General features: G+C 58.8%; 2 protein-coding genes across 3 annotated transcripts; one reads left to right on the top strand and one right to left on the bottom strand.

The window, feature by feature from the left end:
- Positions 1 to 11,490: 11,490 nt before the first annotated feature.
- CDCA8 (cell division cycle associated 8) lies at positions 11,491 to 19,496 on the bottom strand. The gene is made up of 11 exons (XM_059730317.1): positions 19,327 to 19,496; positions 18,246 to 19,027; positions 17,917 to 18,045; positions 17,119 to 17,159; positions 16,201 to 16,276; positions 15,646 to 15,782; positions 14,334 to 14,410; positions 13,930 to 14,028; positions 12,624 to 12,750; positions 12,058 to 12,144; positions 11,491 to 11,734 (listed from the first exon to the last, which is right to left on the bottom strand). Exons 1-11 carry the CDS (start codon positions 19,494 to 19,496, stop codon positions 11,696 to 11,698), a joined length of 1,764 nt encoding a protein of 587 aa, XP_059586300.1. The 3' UTR covers positions 11,491 to 11,695.
- On the top strand, positions 18,494 to 19,953 carry AIRIM (AFG2 interacting ribosome maturation factor). Of its 2 annotated transcripts, XM_059729455.1 has the most exons (4): positions 18,494 to 18,768; positions 18,874 to 19,059; positions 19,156 to 19,274; positions 19,577 to 19,953. In XM_059729455.1, the coding sequence occupies exons 1-4, from the start codon at positions 18,509 to 18,511 to the stop codon at positions 19,615 to 19,617; spliced, it is 606 nt and encodes a 201-aa protein (XP_059585438.1). In that variant the 5' UTR covers positions 18,494 to 18,508; the 3' UTR covers positions 19,618 to 19,953. The 2 variants fall into 2 exon arrangements, with proteins under 2 accessions (XP_059585438.1, XP_019345770.2); XM_019490225.2 differs by having other exon boundaries at positions 18,509 to 18,768; positions 18,874 to 19,274.
- Positions 19,954 to 21,651: the final 1,698 nt, after the last annotated feature.

Here is a 21,651-nt window from a genome sequence, read left to right as displayed (position 1 = left end):
GCAATTATCTGTCAATTAGTCGGTGAAACTCTGGCGATGTGCGAAATAACGCATTCATGATTTATGAAGCAGCACAGGCTGACTCGAGAGCCTCCAGGTCCTGCAGAAGTGGTGGCTACGGCAGGCCTCAGCCCGTGGCAGGGTTTCACGTCGTTCCCGTGTCTCCGCGGTGCCCGCGGCGTGTGGCACTGCACGGAGAGATGCCTCTGCCGGCCTGTCCAGGGGCTCCGGGAGCCCGTTGCACTCATCTGCGGAGCGTGCAACCTTGGAGCCAGTGGCAAGGCCGTTTCCCTCTGTCAAGACAGGTGCAAATTGTCAGCGTGCTACGTACGCTGCTCCCTGCGCGTGGCAGGAGCTGGGCTGGGGGCAGCTGCCGGGTAGAGTTAGTCTCTGTCGAGTTACTGTGCTGATGGCATGTAATTAATTGTTTAATTGAGTCAATGAAAGCGGTGTATGGCCAGCATGTTAACTACGAGCTTGGCGCAGAGGCAGCGATGCTTGGGATGATTCGGTGCAGCTCTTCCTCCGGCCCCGTTTCTCCCCCTCTTCTCCTGGTCGCTGCCACAGGACGGGGGAAGAGGTGCCTTTTGCACGTCCTGGCAGCGGTGAGGGCTGCTAGGTGCCAGCGGCAGGGGTGAGGTCGGTGCCATGCTCCCCCGTCCCGTCCTGTCCCGTCCAGCTGAGCGGAGCCGGCCCCTTCCCTCTCCCCCCTGCTGACCCATGAGGACCCCGGGGCTCCAGGCACTGAACCCCTTGCAGGGGGTTGCAGCTGGGAGAGGCAGGGCGCTGCCTGGGGGGGCTGTGCGTGGCTGGGGGGGTCCAGGTGCAGCCCCCCACCCTGCAGGGCCTGGCCTGCATGCACCGTGGCTGGGGCGGGGAGGGGGAGCCCCTCCATCCCTGGGTGAGCTGCAGCCCTCCCCGCCCCTCCGTGCTGCTGGAAAAGGAGCCATTAATAATCGTGGCTCTGCCCCAGGGAAACGTGTCTCCTCCGGCTGCTGGCGGTGGCTCGCGGAGATAAGTGCGAAATCATTAGCAGCTGCCTGCGCGCCAGCCGGGGAAAGTCGGGCTGAAAGGCGAGCGGCGCTGGCATCGCCCTGGGCCCCTGCGTCCTTCCCCTGGCTCTGGTCCGGTTCTGGGGCGGGGAAGGTGATGTAGGGCCTGCAGCGAGAAGGGGTGCATCCTGCTCAGCCCCTCTTGCAGGGAGGCGGGAGCCCCCGGGCTGTCCCGCAGCCGGCAGGGCGGGCCGGGGGCTCGCGCTCGGACCAGCATGGCCCAGGGGTCCCCCGCTGTGCCCATGGCCGTGTCCCAGCCTGGCTCGAGGCCTCCGATCCGCTGTTCCCCGCGCTCCCTGGGGCTGTCCTCGCCTTGCGCTCTCTGCTGTCCTGCGGCTGGTCTTCATTCGGGGCTGCCCAGATACAGCTGCCTTGTGAAAGGCTGGAGGTTGCCAGCGGGCAGACTCGGCCCTCCCCGCACCCCGCAGGACTGGGGGAGAAGGGACCAGCGCCCCCATTTTATCGAGGGGGAAACTGAGCTACAGGCTGCACTTGGCTTCGGCACCGTCCTTCGCTGGAGTCTGCTCATCCGCCTCGGGAACGCGGCCGTGCGTGGCACGGTCTGCTGCGAGCGGGCGCGCCTGGGCGGCTGGGAAAGGGCCTCGACCTTCCAGCATCCGCAGAGCCGGGCCGGGAGAGCCGCCGGCCGCGGGAGCCAGACTAGAGCAACGAGCCCGCAAAGGGCGCGGACCAGGTTGGAGCACCCAGGAGCAGGCCGGGCTGCGATGGACGTCATGCCCGGCAGGCAGCAGCAGCGTGGGACTCGCCCAAGGCCACACGGCCGTGCAGTAGCAGGCCTGGCATGACGCTGTGTTGTCCCGAGCTGGGCTCGTGGCGCCAGCAGGACCGGTGCCCCCGTGGGCAGGGGATGGCCTGGACTGCCCAGTCCCCTGCCGCCAAGCAGGGATGCTCCCCGCTGCCCACCGCTCCCAGGCCAGGCTGGGCAGGGGTCTGGTCCGCAGGGGACGGCCAGGGGAGGAGGAGAGGACGCGTGAGGCATGTTAATGAGCGCCAGGGCCTGGAGGGAAGGCAGCATTTAAATAGGAACCACGGCTAATTATCAGGAGGTGCCGGCGCCATCGATCACCGTAATCAGCCATTTGTCAATTCGAGTGTCACGGCAACAAAGGCCTCTTTCCTCTCCGTATTAATCTCTCGGCATCTGCATAGTAATGAAGCCGGCGCTGCGCGCCCTGGAGCTCGGCAAATGTCCCAGCGCCCCCCGCCCCATCGCTCCAGATGCACCAGCTGGGACCTGCTGCCCTCTCCAGCCGAGTTCAGGGCATCCCGGTGAAGCAGGGCTGGAAGGGAGCGCGCATCTAGTCCAAGCTCTGCCTGAGGCAGGATCCACCCCGTGCAAACCAGCCCAGACAAACCCCGTGTGCAACCTCTGAGCAAAGCTAGTCCCCCACGCCACCAAACCTGCCACGGCCTGGCCTGGGACACCCCTCCCCATCCATCCGTGGGCTGCCGAGCTGTGCCTGGCTCTGCAGAGGGGCAGCCCCTGCCACGGGACCAGCCCCGAGGTGCTGCGTTGGCCGTGCCATCATGCCCCTGCTCTGCTCTGCAAGTGTTGGGGGGGGGGGTGCGTACGCACATGTGTGTGTCTGCATCCATGCATGCTTGTGCGTGCACATAGGCATATGTGGCACGTAGGCATGTTTGTATGTGTGCATGCACATGTGCACGTGCGTATGTGGCTGCATGCGTGTGTGTTTGTGTGGATGCATGTGTGTCTGCAAGTTTGTGTGTGAATGTATGCATGTGTGTATGTATATATGTGCACACGTGCGTGTCTGCATGCATGCGTGTTTGCATGTGCCTACATGCATGCGCTTGTGTGTGTGTATGCATGATGTGTCTGGGGCGTGAGGCACGTCCGGGCTCCGGGCAGCCCCAGGCACCTCGTGGCTGACTCCCGACCGCTGCCAGTGAAACCACCTGCCAACAGCTCAAGAGGCCTCGGTGGCTCCAGAGCTATTTAACGGCACAATTAGGGATGCGCGTGCCCTCGTGATCGCTCTCGGGTGACAGGTGCTTGCAGCGGCAGACAAAGGCAGGCCGTTATCGCCACCGCCGCAGGCAGCCGCAGGCGGGCGGCTGGGCCGAGTCCCGCGCGGCCTGGCGGGCTCGTGCCCCTTGCCCCGTGCGTGCCGGCAGGCGGCTGCGGTGGGTGGGGGGCAGCGATCGGTGCGGCCTGGACCCGTCCCAGCTGCCAGGAGCGGGCCTGGCCCCGGGTGGGCACAGCAGGACGCCAGCGCTGCCGCGGGGGCTGGGGACACAGGCACGGCTCGTTATGGATGGGGTTTAATAAAGCAAGACTTATTACCACATCCTCTCAGTCCCGAGTTCTTCAAAGCGGTGGCTCATTTATAGGACGTGCATAATTAAAGCACCGTTGGCACGCGCCCCTGATTTATGAGCCGGCCTCGGTCCAGCAGCCGCGGGGCCACGACGACCTTTGCCGGGCAAAGGAGCTGCGCGAGGCGCCGCCGAGCCTTGCAGCAAGGGGCAAGGAAGGAGCTGCCACGCGGGGCTGGGCAGCATGGTGACCCCTGCCTCCTCCGTCCCTTTAGCCCCGAGGCGCGGGGCCAGCCCCGACGTGGGCGCTGGCTCCGGCTGGATGACACTTGCTCCAGCTCTCTGCAGGGGCCCTTTCTGTGTGCAGGCCATGCCTACTGGAGACACGGGGTCCTTGGGCACTTCCCGTGTGCCCCTCGAGGGCCGGAGCACAGCTTGGACGGTGCCCCGGCCGGTCCGGCGCGCTCAGCCCTGACCCCGCGGGAGCTGCCACTGAGACGGCCCCTCGCCGCCCACAAGGCCACGTTCTTCCCCGTGCCCAGCGCCGGCGAGATGCAGCACGAGCTGGGTGGGACGGAGAGGCCCCAGTCCCGTATTTCACAGTTGCCGAGGGATCGACGTCCCGTCTCAGGGGTTTTATACTGTTAAATATTTTTAAGTGGACTCCATTACACCTCCAGAGGAGGGCGAGATTAATAGAGCCATGAAAACGCCTGCCGAGAGATTTAGGTGCGCTGGGGACCCTGGCAGGCGCCGCTCTGAATAAATAGCCACCGGTGGCTGTAAATACAGCCTTCCTGGGGTGTGTGGTATGGAAAGTGGCTGTAGTGCACGGCTCCCGAGGAGAAGGGCCGCGGGCATCTGCACCGCCTCGCACTGCTGCATCGTGGCCGGGCGACGCAGCCCTCGCAGGGCAGGTGCAAACCAGGACAGCAGCTGGCACGGGGGACACGCGCTGCGTGGTCCCCGCAGTGGGCCCTGGAGCAGTGACCGTCACGCCAGCTTTGTGGTCATGCGTGTGCACAGAGCCGGCGACGACCGCTGCCCTCCCGCTCCCCGTGGCAGCAGACGCCGTGCGGCCTGGACGCGAAGGCTTGCTCTCCTGGGCTGCAGCCTCTCGCCCCAGGAAAGGGAGGGGGTGGCTGTGGCCAGAGCCGGCTCTCCGGAGGGCTGGCGTGGCCGTGGCCTGGCTCCTCTGAGACACTTTTCCCAGGTGCATGTTGCTCGGCTCCTAACCCCGGGCAAGCTTAAAGAGCCTGCACTGGCGGTGTGCGTGTGCTCCACGTGCACAGGTGTGCAATGCAGGGCTCCACGTGGCCAGCTGTGGTGCTCATTTAGGGCTGCCATGCGCTTGCCCCTCCACGAATGCAGCCAGGACCAGACCCATCTCCCACCGGAGCCTAGGGGGTCTCGAGGCACGGTCCGGTGCCCAGCTGGGTTCGGGGCCTTCCCATGGAAATGGCGAGCACGTTCACGCCAACGAAGAGCGTGGAAGCAGCCCGACCCCCGTGCTGCAGGCTGAAGCCTCGTGCTGTGGAAAGCACGTGCGCTGGATCGAAACCATTACGGGGACAAGGGACCAGACCCGGGTCCAGCTGGCCAGCACCGTCCTGGGGTCCCTTTCCTGCCATGCCCCCCCGCTGGGAAGTGGCTGCCCGGAGCGGGGGCAAAACCCCTTCTTGCCATTGCTGTCGTTTGCAGCTGGTTCACAATCGCCGCAGTGATTTTCCCCGGTGAGATGGATGGTGCGGGCTCCCCGAGCACGCTCCGTGAATAACAACATCTCAATAACTCTGATTTAGCAGGCGCCCTGCTGGGAGATGAACTAGCGCGAGGCAGATAAGAGACGGCCCTTTCAGTCATCTGAAGCACCTCGCGCTGCTCCCCAGCGTCTCCGGCACCCGAGCCACGTCCGCAGCCCTCCTCGCTGACGGCTTTGGATGCCTCTGCCCCACGAGATGAGAGGAAGAGACCCATCTCACCGGTGGCCGGCCGGCCCGTCTTGCCCGGGGCCACGGCTCAGCGAGGCGTTCAGCTTGCCACGTTGGCTGCAGTCCCCGGCAAAGGGTCTGTGGGCACCTGTTTGCAAGACAGCGCCAAGATGCATTCACGGTGCTGCTAGCGAGGCTGGGGCGGACCTCCGGCCTCCCGTTCGTTTTCAGATATCGGCTCCGAGTGTCACGGCAGAAAGCAGCTGCCTTGTCTCGGGGACGTGGAGGCACCAGCTGTCGCATCAGGCAGCGTCAGAGAGCGACACGGCATCGTGAACCCAGCTCTCTTCTTGCAGCTGACCCGCGAGCGGCAATGTCCCCTCTGCCACACGACGGCCGGCCGTTGGGAGCAAATGACTTTGCCAGCAGCTTCCAAGGGTGGATGTTTGTAATGACTCGCTCCAAGGCGGACAGGAAGGGAAAGACCCGGCTCTGTCCACGCACACCGCGTGCCAAGGGGATCATCTGCTTTTACCCTGGGGCGCCGGCATCCTCCCAGAGTCACAGACCTCAGGGGTCACGTCCAGGCCGACCCCCTCGCCAACAGGACCAGCCCCGACTCCATCCTCCCCGCCAGGCCTGTGGGGCTTGCAGGCGTGCTGGCTGCTGCCCATGGTCTCCCTGGGGCCGTGGCTTCGTCTTCACTTGAATCATCGAAACCAGGGAAATGCCAGGAGCGGAGAGACTGGGAAAGAGGATCCTGGCACTCGAACCCTCCATTGCAGCTGCCAGGCAGAGCCCGGCGCTTTATAAACCATCCTTTAAGTGGGAGAGTAAATTGTGCAAGGTATTTTAACCATGAATGAAGAGCTAAATGAGGCTTTAGTGCATCCCACTGTTACTGTCTCCTTTAAAACAGGATAATTAACGGGGAGAGAGCGCAATGAACAATTTAACAGTCGGCGTGTGCGGCGCGAGCGTTTCCAACGGCAATTTGTTTTTCAGCAATCCCGACCCAACGCAGCCAGTGCGAAATCAGGGCTGGAAAGCGGCACGGCTCTACCGAAGGCCCCTCAGGGGCCGTCTCCCCCAGAGAGAACGACCTGCCGTTCCCAAGCCGGAGCAAATTGCAGCTGCTGAGAGCGCTGGGCGAGCTCTCGCCAGCACCCGGCATTGCCCGCGTCATTAAGGAGGACGGGAGCGGAGGGGAAGGGTGCTAGCATCTCCCTCTCTGGCGGGGCTGGCGGGCACGGCGAGGAGGGCTCTGCAACCGGAGGGTGGGCGAACGCCAGCTTCGAGTGGGAGCTCGGGAGGCTTTGGCGTGGGGCTGTGGATGTAGATGGGCTCAGTCAGACACAGAGATGGAGCGTTTTGGGGGGCTCTCCAGGAGCTTCCCCCTCCGGGTACCAGATGGGGACGTGGGGCTGCCCAGCCCCTGGGCAGAGGCGAACAGGCCGCAGGCGGCGGGCGCGAGATGTGTCCTGGCGGCGTGGTGGGAAGGAGCTCGGACAAGGCTCTGCACGCGGCGGTGTCGGGGCTGCACCGGCCGGGAGACCCCGTGCGCACCGAGAGGCCTGGCCTGGCTTCTGCAGGGGCGCGAGGAGCAGGATGAAGACGTGCAAGCAGATGGCCGTGCCCGGGTCAGCGGTGGGCGGGCGGGAGATGGTCTCCTTGAGCCAGGAGCACGCGGAGCCGGTTGGGATGGCGGGGACAGCAGCCAGGCCTGTCGTCTGCATGGCCAGCAAGGCTCAGGCGCCAGCCGGCCCCGCTTCAGGCCGCGGTCGCTCCTTGGCACGCTGGGCACCGCGGCCTGGCAGATGGCACGGAGCTGCTGCCTTGCCCCTTGCAGCGGGCACTGGCCTTTCGTGGGAGCATGATCTGGGGGCCAAGCTGCCCACCCCTCCCTCCATCCACGGATGCGTGCACTGGCTGCCAATTCCTGACAGACCCGCTGTGCCGAGCGCCTTGGGCCACGTGAGGCCTCTGCAGGTGGGACGGGGTCTCCCATGCACACGGGGAGCCTCGTCTTTGGGGTGCCCAGCCAGAGGCGTCTCCAGCGGGGGCCTGCTTGGGGAGCGCTGGCCCCAGCCCCTGCAGCGCCTCCGTGCAGCACAGCCCTCGCAAGCCGGTGCGTTGCCTCAAGGGCAGGTTTTGGGTGCTTGGCAATGGGGGAGCACGGTGCCACCCCGCTCGTGGCAGCGCGCTGAGGAAGGGGGTTTGAAGCAGGCACAAATAATTGAAAATGATATTGTGGCTGATCTCACTCCATTACTTTTAATAGAAATGACTCTGCGGCGGGCTGCACTGTTGCACTGATAACCTGCAGAAATAGGGAGCTGCGTCACAGCTCATTCACAGGATGGATGAGGTATGAAATGAGCTCCATGGTGGATGAACGGCTCGCAGATACGCCGGCGAGCGTGTTTATTCTGGAGGCTGAGCGGATAGCCGGCAATTTGCAGCTCCTGGCCTGTGGCCCAAAAGCAAAGGGCCAAGTGCAATTGCTCTTCGGATAACGTGCGCGTGGCCGGCTGAGTAATGTGGAAACAGCTGGAGAGCAGGAGCCTCGCCCCGGGCAGCCTGGACAGGACGCTAAGGGCGAAGTGCTGCTCTCCGGGAAGGGGCAGCCTCTTCGAGCGGTCAGCGGAGGGGCACAGCTGTCTCGCCGGTCCGGGCTAGCACTGGATGTTGTACGCTCCCTCCTGGGGAACGCAGCGGGGCGGCTCTCGAGAGCTGCTGTTTGCTGGCTAGATTTTGTCTCCGCTCACAAGCCATTTTGCTGCCTTCGGAGCAGCTGCAGGACCTGCGGCCGCTTCGCTGCTAAGCTTTGCTGTGTGGGGACCGAGCACAGAGGAAGCTGCCTCCCCAGGGAGCAGGGAAGGGCAAAGGGGGTGTTTTGGGGAACAGGAGAGCACAACGGGGCTGAGGCACTCTGGTTGCTGGGCCTGGCGAGAGCCTGGTGTCCCGCAAACATCCCTGCTCTCCACGACGAGCACCTTGGCTTCTGCGGCAAGGTGACGGGCCCAGCTGCGGGTCCTGGCTTCTCGCGGTGGCTCCGACTGCCCCCTGCCCTGCAGGGAGATGGGCTCCAGGCCTGGTGCAAAGACGGGACTTCGAAGCAGCGAGCACCTGATACCAGCAGGCACGAGACCTCCCGGAGAGCAGCTCCCACCCTCCGGAGACTGTCAGTGAAAAGCCCGAGGCCTGCAGCCGCCTGACAGACAGACAGGCATGAAGAGCACGGCGCCTCCAAGCCCAGCTGCCCGGCCCGTGCCCAGCAGCCGTGCTGACAGGTGCCGCCTGCAGCGCTGGCTGCAATTAGCAGCAGAGCCTCCCCCGGCCCTTCCATGCGAGTGACGCTGGACAAGGATAAATGGCCTCGGCCCCAGCCACCTGCCTCGCGCCCCAGCAGCCAGACGCAGACGCAGACACAGGTCTAGCTCTCCCCGGCACAGCAGCTCCCCTCTGCTCCGGAGCCCGGCTGGGAGCCCGGTCCTGGCCTGGGAGCTGCAGGCAGAGCGGGGTCATGCCCACCCCGGCTGCTGCTCCCAGCTGCCCCCTTCCAGCCACCCCAACGCTGCGGGAGTGCGGGCTCGTTAAAGCTGTCTGCACTAGCGATGCTAAAGTGGAGCCTGGCGCGGGGGGAGGGAGAAGGAAGGGGGGCTGCACAGCTCTCGGCTGCTCATTATACGCGCCACTTCCCGAGACAGCGCGCGTGCCTGGAATGACAGCCGCGATGCAGTGCGGTGCCAGCCCTGCCCCAGGTACAGCTGGGGGACGAGGGCCCTGCCGGGGTCCAGCCATGGCGAGGCCAGGGAGGAGGTGTTCATGCACCGGTGGGGGCCCAGGCAGAGGCTGAGCACTGCTGCAGAGGAAGGCACGAGCCCCTCCAGCCTCTGCCCGTCTGACCCGGAGGCGACGCTCCTTCCAGCTCCTCCAGTGCGACTGGGCTGAGCCGGAGCGGAGGGTAAAACCTCTCTAGCCAGGTCCGAGTCCAGTCAACGCCCGACATCCAGCGCTGCAGAGGAATCCGCCCCAATAGCTGTGGGAGAGGAAAAATATGCCCTCCTCCCAAGCCCAGACAGCTGGGAGAAGCAGCCCGCTCCACTCCACGCGACGACCTGGGCCCTGCAAGCACCAGCCCAGAGCCAGACCCTGGGAGAAGCCTCAGAGCCGTGCCCCATCCTGTTGGAGCCCAGCTGATGACTCCCCCAGGCCAAGGGGCTCAAACTGCCCCCCTCCCAGGACGCCCCTCCACAGGCCTCGCTGGGGTTCAGTAAGTCAGGGACAGACGCTGCGTGGAGCCGAGCAAGCAATTATTGGAGCGGAGTCGGAGCGCCAGATCGGTCCCGAGCCGGGTGCCCCGGGGGCAAGGAGGAACCATCCTGGGCTCCAGCCTGCAGCAGAGGCTCCAGGCCTGCTTTCAGCACTGCCCTCGGGACGCCAGTGCACAAGAATACAAGGAGGCTGGGTGTTCCCACTGGACATGCTTGACTCACGCGGAGAAACGGTGGAACCAGGCGCTTACGGCCAACTTCAGGCTCAGATGTGTCCCCCACACTAACAGGCTAGAACCGCAGCTCAGCTCTAACCCAGCTACAGCTTCCACCCACGGGCAGGAGCCCGTAGCGTTCAGCAAAGCCAAGTGAAACCGAAACAGTCCCGTCCCGAGGCTTAAACAGTTATCGGAGGGTGCCACCTGCAGCCCAAACTCAAGCCACGCGATTCTTGTCTGGACTGACCGCACGGCCTGGCTCATGGTGCCGTTTCTGTACTGACGGTTGGCGTTAACACGACTGCTGGTTACTATTTGCCCACGTCACGTTTTGAGGACAGCCCTGTAGTTAAAACAGGCGTTCCAGTGCAGCCTAGAGACAATTCATTGCTGGCCTGAGGTAGAGAAAAAAAACTGTACTGGGCTGTGCACATCCTTTCATCACATCTGATGAAGCCAGCTCAGGCTCACGTTATGCACCTCTGATGCTGTTGGTCTGTAAGGTACAAATCTACCCTGCCTTCTGGCTGCAGTAAAGAAGTCAGCGTGCCCTACGACATTCACTTAGCTTTCAGTTAAAGACTGAGATTGTCTTACTGGAGCAGAAAGGGGGTTTGCAATGGCATTTCGTACATGGGAGGATTGTCAGATGCGAATTAGAAAGCAAATGTCTATGAAAGGATAGGCAACTTCTGACTCCCTTTTTATACATACTGTTGGGTCAGGTGATAAGACTGCTCTGAGCAACCATGCAGCTTAGAGGCAGGGATCTCACCGACTGAACTACTGCCACACAACCGCAGTGCACGGTATTCACTTGGATTAGCACACTAGACTGTAAGCAGATGGGTCTACTGCATCTAGTTCTCTCAGAGGTATAGAAGCAGCAGTGAGCAGGGACATTGCCATAGATCGCTCTCTCTCAAGAAGAGATTGAATCTGCTATTAACTGGCACTTCTCCAGAGTGGAGTTTTGAACACTGACAGGGTGACAGTTAATTTCATTTTTCCTTTAAGTGAACTCATGGGCCCTTGTCGCTATGTTGCTTTCAGCAGGGAAGAGAAGGGATGTGAAGCAGAGGGGAGAGTTTCAAATGCAAACTAATCCCATGGAAACGGGATTTTGTGATTTCACTGAAAGTTGTTTGCAAACCCTTCCTACAAACATTTCCATTCGCATCAGAGAAAAGGATGACTTCACACAGCCCCACGAGGATCACGACTGCACAGCTGCACTTTAAAACTCCTTGACTGCGGGTTTAGGATCACAGGGTGAATCTTGCAGTTACTCTTAGAGCAATGACGTGGGGAGTTTTCCCATACACCACTGGCTGCAGCCTGGAAGACAGGACTCCAGGTACAGCCGTTGCTCCAAGGACACGGACATGTTTTATGCCTCCACCAATTTCTGGCGGCTTCACACACTGAACTATAAGACTTTGCTATCACTGATCATCTGCAATATCATCACTTCCCGGCTGTTCACGGAGAGCAGACACCACCCCTTAAGCCCAGAGGCCTTGCCAGGTAAGAAGAGCAATTCAGTAGTGCTGCTGCTCTCTTGGACCGTAGCTCTTATATTTGGCTGAGAAGTCACACGACAGCCAGTGTCCCTTATCGATCAAGCCCCTGTAGGATAATAGAACAGCTGTACCCACCTCACGTGTCCTTCTGCAGTCCCTGGACAAAGAAAGGGAAGCCGAGAAATAGCTCTCATCAAAAATGAGAAACTTTTTTATTACTTATAAAAAAAATAAGAAGTAAGTCATGTACTCGGAGTGCATGACAGCAGAAGTTAAGAACAGGTTCTCTACCTGCGTAAGCAGGTGGAAGGGGAAAAAGGAATATGTAGAATCTGTAGTCCTCGATTTGTCATCTCTGATTTACGTGAGAGATGAAAAATCCAGTCAAAATCTTTAGATCTTTGTACTGCCACATACTTGTGCAAGGCGAACCTAGAGAGACACACAGAGAGGTTAATAAATGCTGCTTGGAAAGGAGGGATGCTGCTGCATGGCAAAAGCAGAAGGCCCATTTACCCCTGAGAATTAAGGACCTGAACATTAACAGGCACTCTTGTGCACGTGCACACACTATTCAGCCAAAAAGACTGGCTGTTGCACAAAACCTGGTTTAGCCCATGGGCCAGGAGTCAGATGGACCCAAGGAGGGACGAATTTAAGGACAGAGATCCTGTAAGAGGCACAGACAGGCCACAACCCTGCCGGGCACCACTGCTGAGGAGCTATAATTCACAGCTGAAGGGGTACAGACTTACCGATAAGTTCTTCATAACTCCCAGTGCCTCCGGATTCAGTTGATGAAGATTCCTTTTGGTCAGCTCACTGGCTGTAAAACGGAGAGCCTGTGCCAAAAAGATCACAAGTCTCCGTTAGTTTGCGACAGGTCACAACAGCTATGGCACGCTATGCTTCCACCCACGTTTGGAGAGAGCAACAAAAAGAAAAAAAGGAAGCGGATGGCTTTTAGGACATGCGGCAGGCCATCACAGTAATGGGGGAAGAAACGTGCTGCTCTGTGGACCGGGAGCAGCATTTTGTACGCTGCAAAATCCACTCCACTATAGATTCATAGATGTTAGGGTCGGAAGGGACCTCAATAGATCATCGAGTCCGACCCCCTGCATAGGCAGGAAAGAGTGCCGGGTTCAGATGACCCCAGCTGGATGCTTATCTAACCTCCTCTTGAAGACCCCCAGGGTAGGGGAGAGCACCACCTCCCTTGGGAGCCCGTTCCAGACCCTGGTCACTCAAACTGTGAAGAAGTTTTTCCTAATGTCCAGTCTAACTAGTTCCTTCTGTTTTCAGCAGCCTGCTAGTTTACCTCTCCTCCTCTGAGGGGGACTGTTATGATGACATCGTTGGTGTTGGCAAGAGGGCTGCCGTTTTTGGAGACGATGAAAACCGGTTCGTTTACTGCGGGGGTGCGCAGGCCCGGCGTCTTGAAAATTCTGAAAGACAGTCCAAAACGTATGGCTGAATAAATCCGCTACAGCCAATGAAAAAGATCAGAAATGAGGTTCACAGGCAGAGATTTCAAGCAACTCATTCCTGGAGAAAATAGGCCGAAGGGAGTGGGGGGCAGGGGAAGAAAAGAAAAAAAACTGGTGTAAATTTGAAGTGTCAAACCAGTACAGAACTTGGCAGAAACCAGCTGTCGTGGCACAGAGCAGCAATTATTCTAAGATGCAATTTAGCTGCAATCATTTCTCATCCACCTGGACTCATGACATGCACTAGAAGGGCCTGCCAGGAGCCTAGCCTTCGTTTTAGGACATCTACATTCTCAGTGAGCACATATTTCTTTTACAAGAGTATGAAATACACGCTTGAGATTTCAGTAACAGGAGGAGGCAGCTTGCTGGATAAGGCCCTTCAAGAAGAAAGGCATTATATCATATAAGGATTTACCTTATCCCCTTTTCCTAGTTATGACACTTTGGAACACACCAAATTTGTTTTGCTTAAACGTGGGTCTGCGCAGGTAACTTGCATTCTCTGGCCCAAATTAAACCGTTCTAGACTCTGCATGTCAATTCCTGATCAATACCAAGGACTGCAGAAAGAAGCAGGAGGTATCATTTGAGCCAATGGTCTGGGAAGGCCTGAACATGTTGAGCAGAAGTTCAGACAAGTAGGAGAAAGGAAAGGGTGGGGGGAGGGTGCTGAAGGGGGAGAGGAGTCATCACCTTGCCCATTGTAAAGTATAAGCCTGAACATAGCAGAGTGTGGGAGTTATGAAGTCTCCACTTTTAATTCTTACCCCTGGGTACGGACTCCCCCTGACTCCTGGGTACGGACCCCCCCTGACACTAGTCAAATAAGCTCACTTCTTTGGCTCCAGGATCCCACCCCATTCTGCAAAGTGCAGACAGTACTGCAGTACGAGCCCTTATGGGAGCGGGGAGAGATCATGGAGCCTAGCACTGCAATACTGGTGTATGCTAATTGCTCTATTATATCAACAGATCTAAAGTCGCTGCTGTAGAGTAGTGTTGCCCAAGAGCAACAAATTGATGCATATGGAAGCAGGTGGGACAGGACTGTGCAGAACAGATAGCAAGGCAATCTTTCACAGCAGGCATGAAAAAAGAGAGGTAAATAGTTCTGCTGACAAAATGGACATTCACCTGGAATCAAACCTGGAAAGGACCGCAGAGGTACTGCCCTGCGTGCAGGCATCCAATGCTCGGCCAACAGCTGGAGTGGAATAATTACTTTTGCTTGTCCTGTGCAAGAGGTGACATTAGTAAGGAAATGCTCCTTTGAAGAGTGATCGTTTTGCAGGTTTTAGAGGCATGAATGATGGAGGTCTTTGGAAAAAAGCCAGAAGATAACGAAAGCTTTGCAAATACAAAGAGAAGTACTTCACCACCCAGGAGACTGTGCTCCAAGGAACGCCTCCGCTTGCTACTCCCAGAGCATGGCACATCTGTGCCAGCCGCATCAGCCCCTGCTCCTTCCCACCTGCCAGTGCACTGGCAACAGGACCTTCTGGTCTCTCCTCCCCCTACCAACGGTACTCCCTTGTTACCTTTTATTAGCAGCTTTTACTTTCGCTGAAGGACACCTTCTGCTCCTAGATGGAGGCCTTTTGGCTGCTGCCTTTGCCTGAAACATGAGCCAGTGAATTATTTACTATTTTGGGACCTAGCCACAATTCATGGAAGTATAGAAGAATAGGGCTGGAAGGATCTCCTCTTCCAAGCGTCACCATAACTAAGCCAACTTTGACAACGAGAGCTAAAAAAAAACCTCACGGGGTGCGTCTACACGAGATGCTTTACTGTGGAGCTGACCAATTAGCCCCGCAGTAAAGCGTCAGCGTCTACACATGCGGTGCTATTAGGCCGGAGTAAATTAAAACGAACTCTGCTGTAGGACAGTACTGCCCAAAACAAGTACTACCCTACGGTGGAGTTCAGTCTGCTGCAACACGCGTGCAGAAGCTGACCTGGCTGGCTGGGGCATGAGGTTGTTTCAGTGCAGGGGCTGCCTGCCAGCTAGCCCCACTGGAGCACCCTTGTGCTCCAGCCAGCTCCTCTGCAGCACGTTGAGTTGGGGTGGAGTAGCCCTGGGCTGGCAGGCTGACCCCCCAGACTCTCTGCCAGCTGGGGCTGCTCCACCCTGGTTCAACGTGCTGCGGCCCCAGGCGCTCATGCAAACATGGTGCCTGGGAGTAATAAGCTCCAGTGCAAACGGTGCTGGAGTTTATTGCTCGGCCCCAATTGCATGTGTAGACGCCTACTGTCCCCTTCCCAGCCAAGGAAACTGTAAAAAGAGACATTTCCCCTTAGAGGCTTTATCATAGCCTAGAGCTAAGACGTGGAGAATCTCAACATTAGGGCTTGTATTTTGATCCTTGCTAAAGGCGCCTGCACCCTGCGTAAGCCTGAACATTGTAACCGAGAGAAGAAACAGCTACAAAATGTTTCCCTGCATTGTCAAAACTTAATGAGTCCTAGGTATCACCTATTTCAAGTTACCCTGAGGCTTGTTCTGTGTTTGCTTTCCCAAACAAACTAGGACATCTGACTGCAGACAGCACTGTCAGTTGCACAAAGAAAAAAAAGAGTCTCTCAAATGTTACTAATACAACAGAGAACATTTTCACAGACATGCTTTAAAATCCCATCCTGGAAAGACGTATAGCTTACCGATTCCATATTTTTGCAAAATAAAAAAAGCTCCGTGCAGTGTCACAAGTGGAAGTGGGCGTTTGTTATTTAAGCAGAACAGAGGTATTCTGTTGTGAGCAGTACTAGGCAAGTCTACAAGCATTATCCCAACCACTATTCAGTCCTTTTTTGACTGGGCTTTTGCCAAAATAAAAATCATCCGCTTACCTTTTCAGTCCTTGGCTGGGTATTTTCAGATTTTGGCTCTTCAAGGGCTTGGCTCTCCTGCCTGCTTTTCTTTGAAGCAGGGAGCAAACAGAACTCGGTTTCTTCAAAAGCTCCAATGTCTTTTTTGGATTTTCCAGCTAGAAAGAAAAGAAAAACGTCCATATTAGACGGAGGTGCACTTGCATGTAAATCAAGGGCAATTCAAATGACTAATGATTCTTCTTCACCGAGCTGTTCCTTTGTGGATATTTTGGGGGGCAGTTATTGAGAACACTGTAGAAGGACAAATGGGATTTCAGAAGGAAAGATGGCGTATTGAAGGCTCAGATAAGTGCAGAGAATGCTTCTGAAAGATATAGCAAACCTAAGAAAAGACTCCCCAGATATAAAACCACCACATCATCTGGAAATATGGTGTCTTTTCATCCTACTTTGGGCAGTGAATCAGAGCTGAAATAATTCAGCTGATAAGACCAGTAAGCAAAACCGCAGTCACGCAGCCCGTGCATCTGACCGCACACAGGGCTACCTAACAACCCTTACAAACCAACTGACCTTTCTTGATCGTTTTGAAAGGCGTCTGGATGACTTTTGCTGTGATTTTGTTTATTTCTGATATTTCCACATCTGCCTAAAACCAGAAAGAAATCACAACCAGAGATATGTTATTGCTGAAACCAAATGCACTCATACTTTTAATAGTTTACAAGACTACAGCATCAATCCCAAATTGCTTTTAAAACAAAGGTTCATCTGGGTTTCTTGGCACTTGGCTGTATTCATGTACGGGGCTTTTACAGCACGTTAGGAAAGATAGCAGCTGGCAGGACCTGCCTGCTATCTAGTCCCAGAGCTTTATTTCAGCTTTCCCAGTCACCCGTCTCATGCCAACCCAAGCCCAAACTGGAGTGTTTTTTGGTCTGTATAAGTACGTGATCTCTGGTGGCTCAATGGCAGAGACCAGAGACTGCTCGGCCCTCTGTCTGGGCGCACTGCTGATACACAGGCTTGGAAAAAAAGGCTTCCCATAAAGCAAGATTACTGAAAAAGAAATGAAGACATCATGTAATATGGACGCTAAGGGAGAGATCTCAGAACACTGCCTTTCCTGGTCCTCTTTGAAAAGGTCAATGGTTTATTAAACCCACCGTTTAATAAAACCTCTACTTGAGCTGGTGCCAACTTTTGGAAACAAGGATTGGTGGCTGACAAGAGGCGACCTGCACCACGCCCTTAGGACACGGGTGGGTGTCCTGCCAAAATGCTTACTGCGTTCTGGCAAGCCACCGAGGGCTGCCTGACAAGCAGCCAGGGCCAGATACATTTTTAGGGGCCCCGCGGGCTGGATAACACGTCCTGGCGGGCTGCATTTTGCCCACCCCCGCCTTAGGATAACCGAGCACGTCAGATGCAGCAAATATCTTCCGAGGGGTTTGCATTGAGTGAAAACAGTGAGGCAAGTTTCCTGCTTACCGTTGCTGCCTCTTCTAGGGCTTTTTTACTTCCTCCTTTAGCTAGAAAGAGAACGTTTATCTTCATAAATAGGCGAACTAGAGACATTTGCGTCATGTGCTAGTTATATATTAAAGCATACGTTTTAAAAGCAAGCAACACCTAGCGGAAAAGGAAGACGGCCGGCAGGCCTGGAGCAGCCCACGGCACAAACCGCAACGCCCCAGCCTCGCAGTGTCCTGCCGAGGCGATTCAGGAAGGATGCCCTGGCTGGAGAACTTGGGGACGAGAAGACAACGTGACTTTTCACTGCTTCGCCCCAATGCCAGCCTTCACCTACCGGCACGTTTAAGGCAGCCAAAAGCTAACGCATTTTGGAACTTTTTTGAACAATAAGCATTTAGGTGAAAATTAAAACGGATGATCCCGTGCGACACGGCAAGATCTCCTGCGTGCTGCGGCACAGGAGACCACGCCGTGCGCGGGGGGCCTTAATCTAGCCCCACATTACACGTCAGTATTCGGGTATCCAGCTTGTAGCTGGATTGGTCCCGAAAAAAAAGAAATCCGGGCTCACGGTAGAGGTGATCCCTCTCGTTAGACCAACTCGATTAAAAAAACTAAATCTTTAATTGCAGCTTTCGGGCACAAACGTCCTCCGAACCCGGAAACTTGCCATTAAAGATGGGTTTTTTTTGCAAAACCCGTGTTGGTCTAAGGAGGGAGATCGCCGCCGCCAGGAGCCCGGGCTGCGCGCCCGCCCCGCACGGCTCGTGAACCCCGCCGACCGCGTCCGCCCCGCGACGCGACGCGACGCACCGAAGTAGCCGAGCCAGTTCATCTCTCGCAGCGCGACGGGAAGCCGGAGCAGCTCGATGTCGTAAAGCTTCTCCAGCTCCTTGATGAGGCTCTGCCCGTCCGCCTGCACCCGGGACAGCCGGCTCTGCACTGGACACAGATGCGCGGCGCGGTGATGTGAGCGGGATCGCGCCGGGCCGGCGCCTCCGCCTCCCCCGAAACCCCTTCGCGCGCCCCCAGGGAGGGGGGCTGCAGCCTGCGCCCCCCCCTTTGCACCCCCTCCCCTCCCCCAACAGACTCCCTTCCCTTCCCCCACCCTTGCAGCCCCACCCCCCATACAGGCCCCGCACCCTCGCGGTCGAAGTCCTTGAGGAAGGCGGCGAGCTTCCTCTTGCGGGCACCGCCATTGTTGCGGGAGCGGGAGGGCGCCATGGGGCCGTGAGCGAGACGGGAGTCAGAGCCGCCTTCGCCGCCGCCGCGTTCAAACCGGCCCCGCCCCCGCGCTCTGCCAATCCGCGCCCGCGCCGCGCGTGACGCCAGCACGTCCCGACCCCTCCCGCGGGCGCCCCGGAAGCGGTCGGCGGCGCGCGGGGTCACTTCCGGCGCGGCTGTGATGGCGGAGGCGCGGGTGCGGGGCGCGTTGCAGGCGGAGGCGGCGGCGCTGCGGGCGGGGGCGGCGGGCTGGCGGGCGGCGCTGGCGGCGGTGGCGCCGCTGCTGGACGCGCTGGCCAACCTGGCGGCGCAGATGCGGGCGGCGCGGCGCGTGGCCCTGCCCCGCACCCCCCTGCGCGCCTTCCCCGCGCTCGGCCCGCGCCTCCGCCACAAGCAGCGCGGCGCCGCCACGGCCCTGCGCCACCGCCTCGCCCGCAACCTGTGAGCTCTGTGGGGGGGCGGGGCGGGGCGGGGCGGGGCCGGGCTGTGGGAGGGGCTTGGCGGTGGGCTCCTCCCCCTCGCCCTCACCGCGGCCCGTCGCCGCAGGGCGGCGCTGCAGCAGGTGCGGGACGCGGCGAGCGGGCGCGTGGGCGCCGTCTTCCAGCTGTACGAGGCGGCGGCGGCGGCGGGGGAGCTGGGGCTGGCGGCGGCCGTGCGGCGCTCGGCGCTGAGCCCCTCCTTGGCGGACGCGCTGGCCTGGCTGCGGGACGCGGAGCGCTGCTACCGGCAGGCGTATCCTTCCCGGCGGCGGGGGTCGGGCCGTGGGAGCAGGCGCTGCCTGCGGTGTTGTCCGTCGTGCTCCCCACGTGGGACCTTAGCTCCGGCAAGGTACCTGGAGTGCGAGCTGCTCCTGCTCCGCGCGCACCGCGAGGACTTGTCGGAAATGGAGGCGCTGCCGCGGGCCTGGGGGAGGCTGTTGGAGCGCCACAACCCGGACGTCGTGGAAGGTAACGGGAAGCTGCCGCGCGGGGGCCGTTACCGCTGGCCGTGCGCGCGCACCTCTGCTCGGACCGGGACCGAACCGGCCACGCGGTCGTTTTACGGGGACTGCCGGACTCGGAGCGCGGCCTCCGACAAGGGAAAGGCCGCGTCTCCTGTTGCATGAGTTGCCCAAAGGCCCGCTCTCGCTGCTGGGAGCGAATTGAGATGGGGTGCGTCTCCGTCTCCATCTGCGTCTGTGACCCCAAACGCCGCGGCACGGCGCGGCCCGGCACTAACGGCTCTTTCCTTTCCTTCCTTCCCAACTCAGACGCTCTGCTGAAGGCCTCGCTCTTCCTGGAGACCGGGTGAGAGCTGCGTCCTCGCGCTGCCCAGCCGGCAGAGAGGACGGCAGGGACCTCGGAGCAGCGCCCAGGCCCAGGCTTTGCGGCGAGCAGGGGGAGCCTGGCCGCGGTCGGTCGGTGGGTGGAGGGCCGGGCGCACCCTGCTCTGAGCTGTTTTAGGAGGCTCTTGCCGAGTGGGATGAGCCTGTCTGACGGCTGAGGGGCGAGCAGGCCCTGTTGCATCAGCGGTCTTGTTCTTGGAGGACATGGGAGGAAGGTTATCTTTGGTCCCGGGAGACCCAGTAATACCTGCTCTCACAGGTGTCTTGGATATTAAAGGCAAAACAGTGCGCATGGAAAAAAATCCAGGAGTGCTTGTCTGGTGATTAAAGGGGGTTTCAGGTGTTAATACATGCTAGAGCCATCGCGCACACGCTTCAGCTCCTGCCTTTGTGGGCCAACCGCAGCTTGCTGAACCAGGGAGTTGGCAGTGGGAGGTTGGTGTGTATTCCCCGGTATCCCACCCTTCCAGACAGGCCCTCGGTTTCCTTTTCTGTTTGTGGGGCCTTACAGCAGCACCGAGGAAGAAAGGGGCACGTTGAGGATGTGCTTGCGAAGCCCCAGAAACGCAGCTCCGGAAATCACATCTAACACTTAAGCGACTCATTTTCTAAACTGCGTCGCGGTGCGTGCAGCACGTGCGTGCTCTCGGTCACACGGTGCTAAGCGCCTTTCCCCAGCGGGGGTTCCCACTTTCCTGAAGCTCCCTGCGCTACAAGATAAACTGACCGGTATGTTAAAATAAGCTACCTCTGCCGATGGGGATAAGCTGCTCCAACCACAGTGAGGCAGCATCTCGAGGAGCTCGCCCTGCCCGGTGCCAGTCGCTTTCCCTTTGGCACAGTCTCTTTACGGGTTGAACCCGGGGCTTTCCCAGAGCAGAGAGAATCCGTTGTGTTGAGCTGCCCCTTCTAGGGGGATTGGCGTTTCTTACCGTGATTAGGGGCAGCGTGGCCCTGCCGGGTGCTGAGGCTGAGAGATGGTTTTGCCATATATTCTCTAGAGCAAGGTGATGTCCCTTGGGTTTGGAAGATGGGTGTCCACCAGGGGGTAGCATCGGCCTTTCCTCTGCTAAGATTCATCCCTTCCACCTGTTTCCATGTACAAGGAGTAAGTTGCTGCCAGAAAAAGGGAAGGCCTTGCTGTAAACGGGAGAGAACTGCCCATAGCAGCCCTGCTTCCTTGGCAAGGTGGCAGTAGTGACACGCTGGCCCCCGCTGAAGCAGATCCCCCTCTCCTCTGAGACTGACGTATGGGATTCTTAGGGGAGGATGACAAATGTCCTGTAAATGCTCCAGTGTGGGCATCTGCTGCCCCTGGGGCTGAGACAGCAGAGCACTGTTTTGCACTTGCTAGTAGCATTTGTCACTGGCTTCTGGGAGAGCGGTTTCTCCTGGGACAAGGCAGACTTTCAGCCCCCTCGGCAAAAGAAGAGCAGGGAGCAAAGCAAAGCCTCGGGCTGCCTGGGGGAGAGGGGTGTTCTCTTAATATCTGCGCCTCTCTTACCAGCTCGCGGGGGCTGGGTAACGAGATGGGGGGGAAAGGTCTGATGACTCGTCATATCCCCCCTCAAAGCCCTGCGTAATGCAAAAAAAAGCCTGTGAATGGTTGAGCTGTGTTATGTGCTGTGGGAACTGAACTCCGCTTGTACAGTTTTCCCCGGCGTGAGCCTGTCCGTCTCTAGTGAGGCTTGCTGCTCAGTGCCATCGGAGGCTGCTGGCAGCTCTAAGGACTTTACCTGTTGTTTGCAGCAGACTGGTAACCATTAAAGCTGGCCTCAGCTCCTTGCTCGAGCCCGCTAGGCAGTGGGGTGCAGGCAAGAGTTTTCCTTATTGATCCCATCACCGAGCAGCCGGGCCGGCAGGGTTCTCGGGACGCCGCCTCTAGTCCAGCCCCTGCTCGAGGCAGGATCATCCCTGTCTAAACCGGCCCACCCTGTGTTTGTCTCAGCTGCTCGTGAACGTGCTGGGAGCAAACCTTCATGTTCAGCCCTCCATAGCAC

The sequence above is a fragment of the Alligator mississippiensis genome, chromosome 6 (assembly GCF_030867095.1).
Source record: "Alligator mississippiensis isolate rAllMis1 chromosome 6, rAllMis1, whole genome shotgun sequence".
Classification (NCBI taxonomy): Eukaryota; Metazoa; Chordata; order Crocodylia; family Alligatoridae; genus Alligator; species Alligator mississippiensis.
This window is presented reverse-complemented; position numbering and strand designations above follow the sequence as displayed.

Excerpts from the sequence above, each read along its gene's own strand:
- AIRIM (XM_019490225.2), top strand. The coding sequence starts at position 18,509 with ATGGCGGAGGCGCGGGTGCGGGGCGCGTTGCAGGCGGAGGCGGCGGCG. Across the intron at positions 18,769-18,873 it reads CACCGCCTCGCCCGCAACCT|GGCGGCGCTGCAGCAGGTGC; the intron begins GTGAGCTCTGTG and ends CCGTCGCCGCAG. Across the intron at positions 19,275-19,576 it reads CAACCCGGACGTCGTGGAAG|ACGCTCTGCTGAAGGCCTCG; the intron begins GTAACGGGAAGC and ends TTCCCAACTCAG.
- CDCA8 (XM_059730317.1), bottom strand. The coding sequence starts at position 19,496 with ATGGAGACGGAGACGCACCCCATCTCAATTCGCTCCCAGCAGCGAGAG. Across the intron at positions 18,046-18,245 it reads CAAGGACTTCGACCGCGAGG|TGCAGAGCCGGCTGTCCCGG; the intron begins GTGCGGGGCCTG and ends ATCTGTGTCCAG. Across the intron at positions 17,160-17,916 it reads GAACTGGCTCGGCTACTTCG|CTAAAGGAGGAAGTAAAAAA; the intron begins GTGCGTCGCGTC and ends TTCTCTTTCTAG.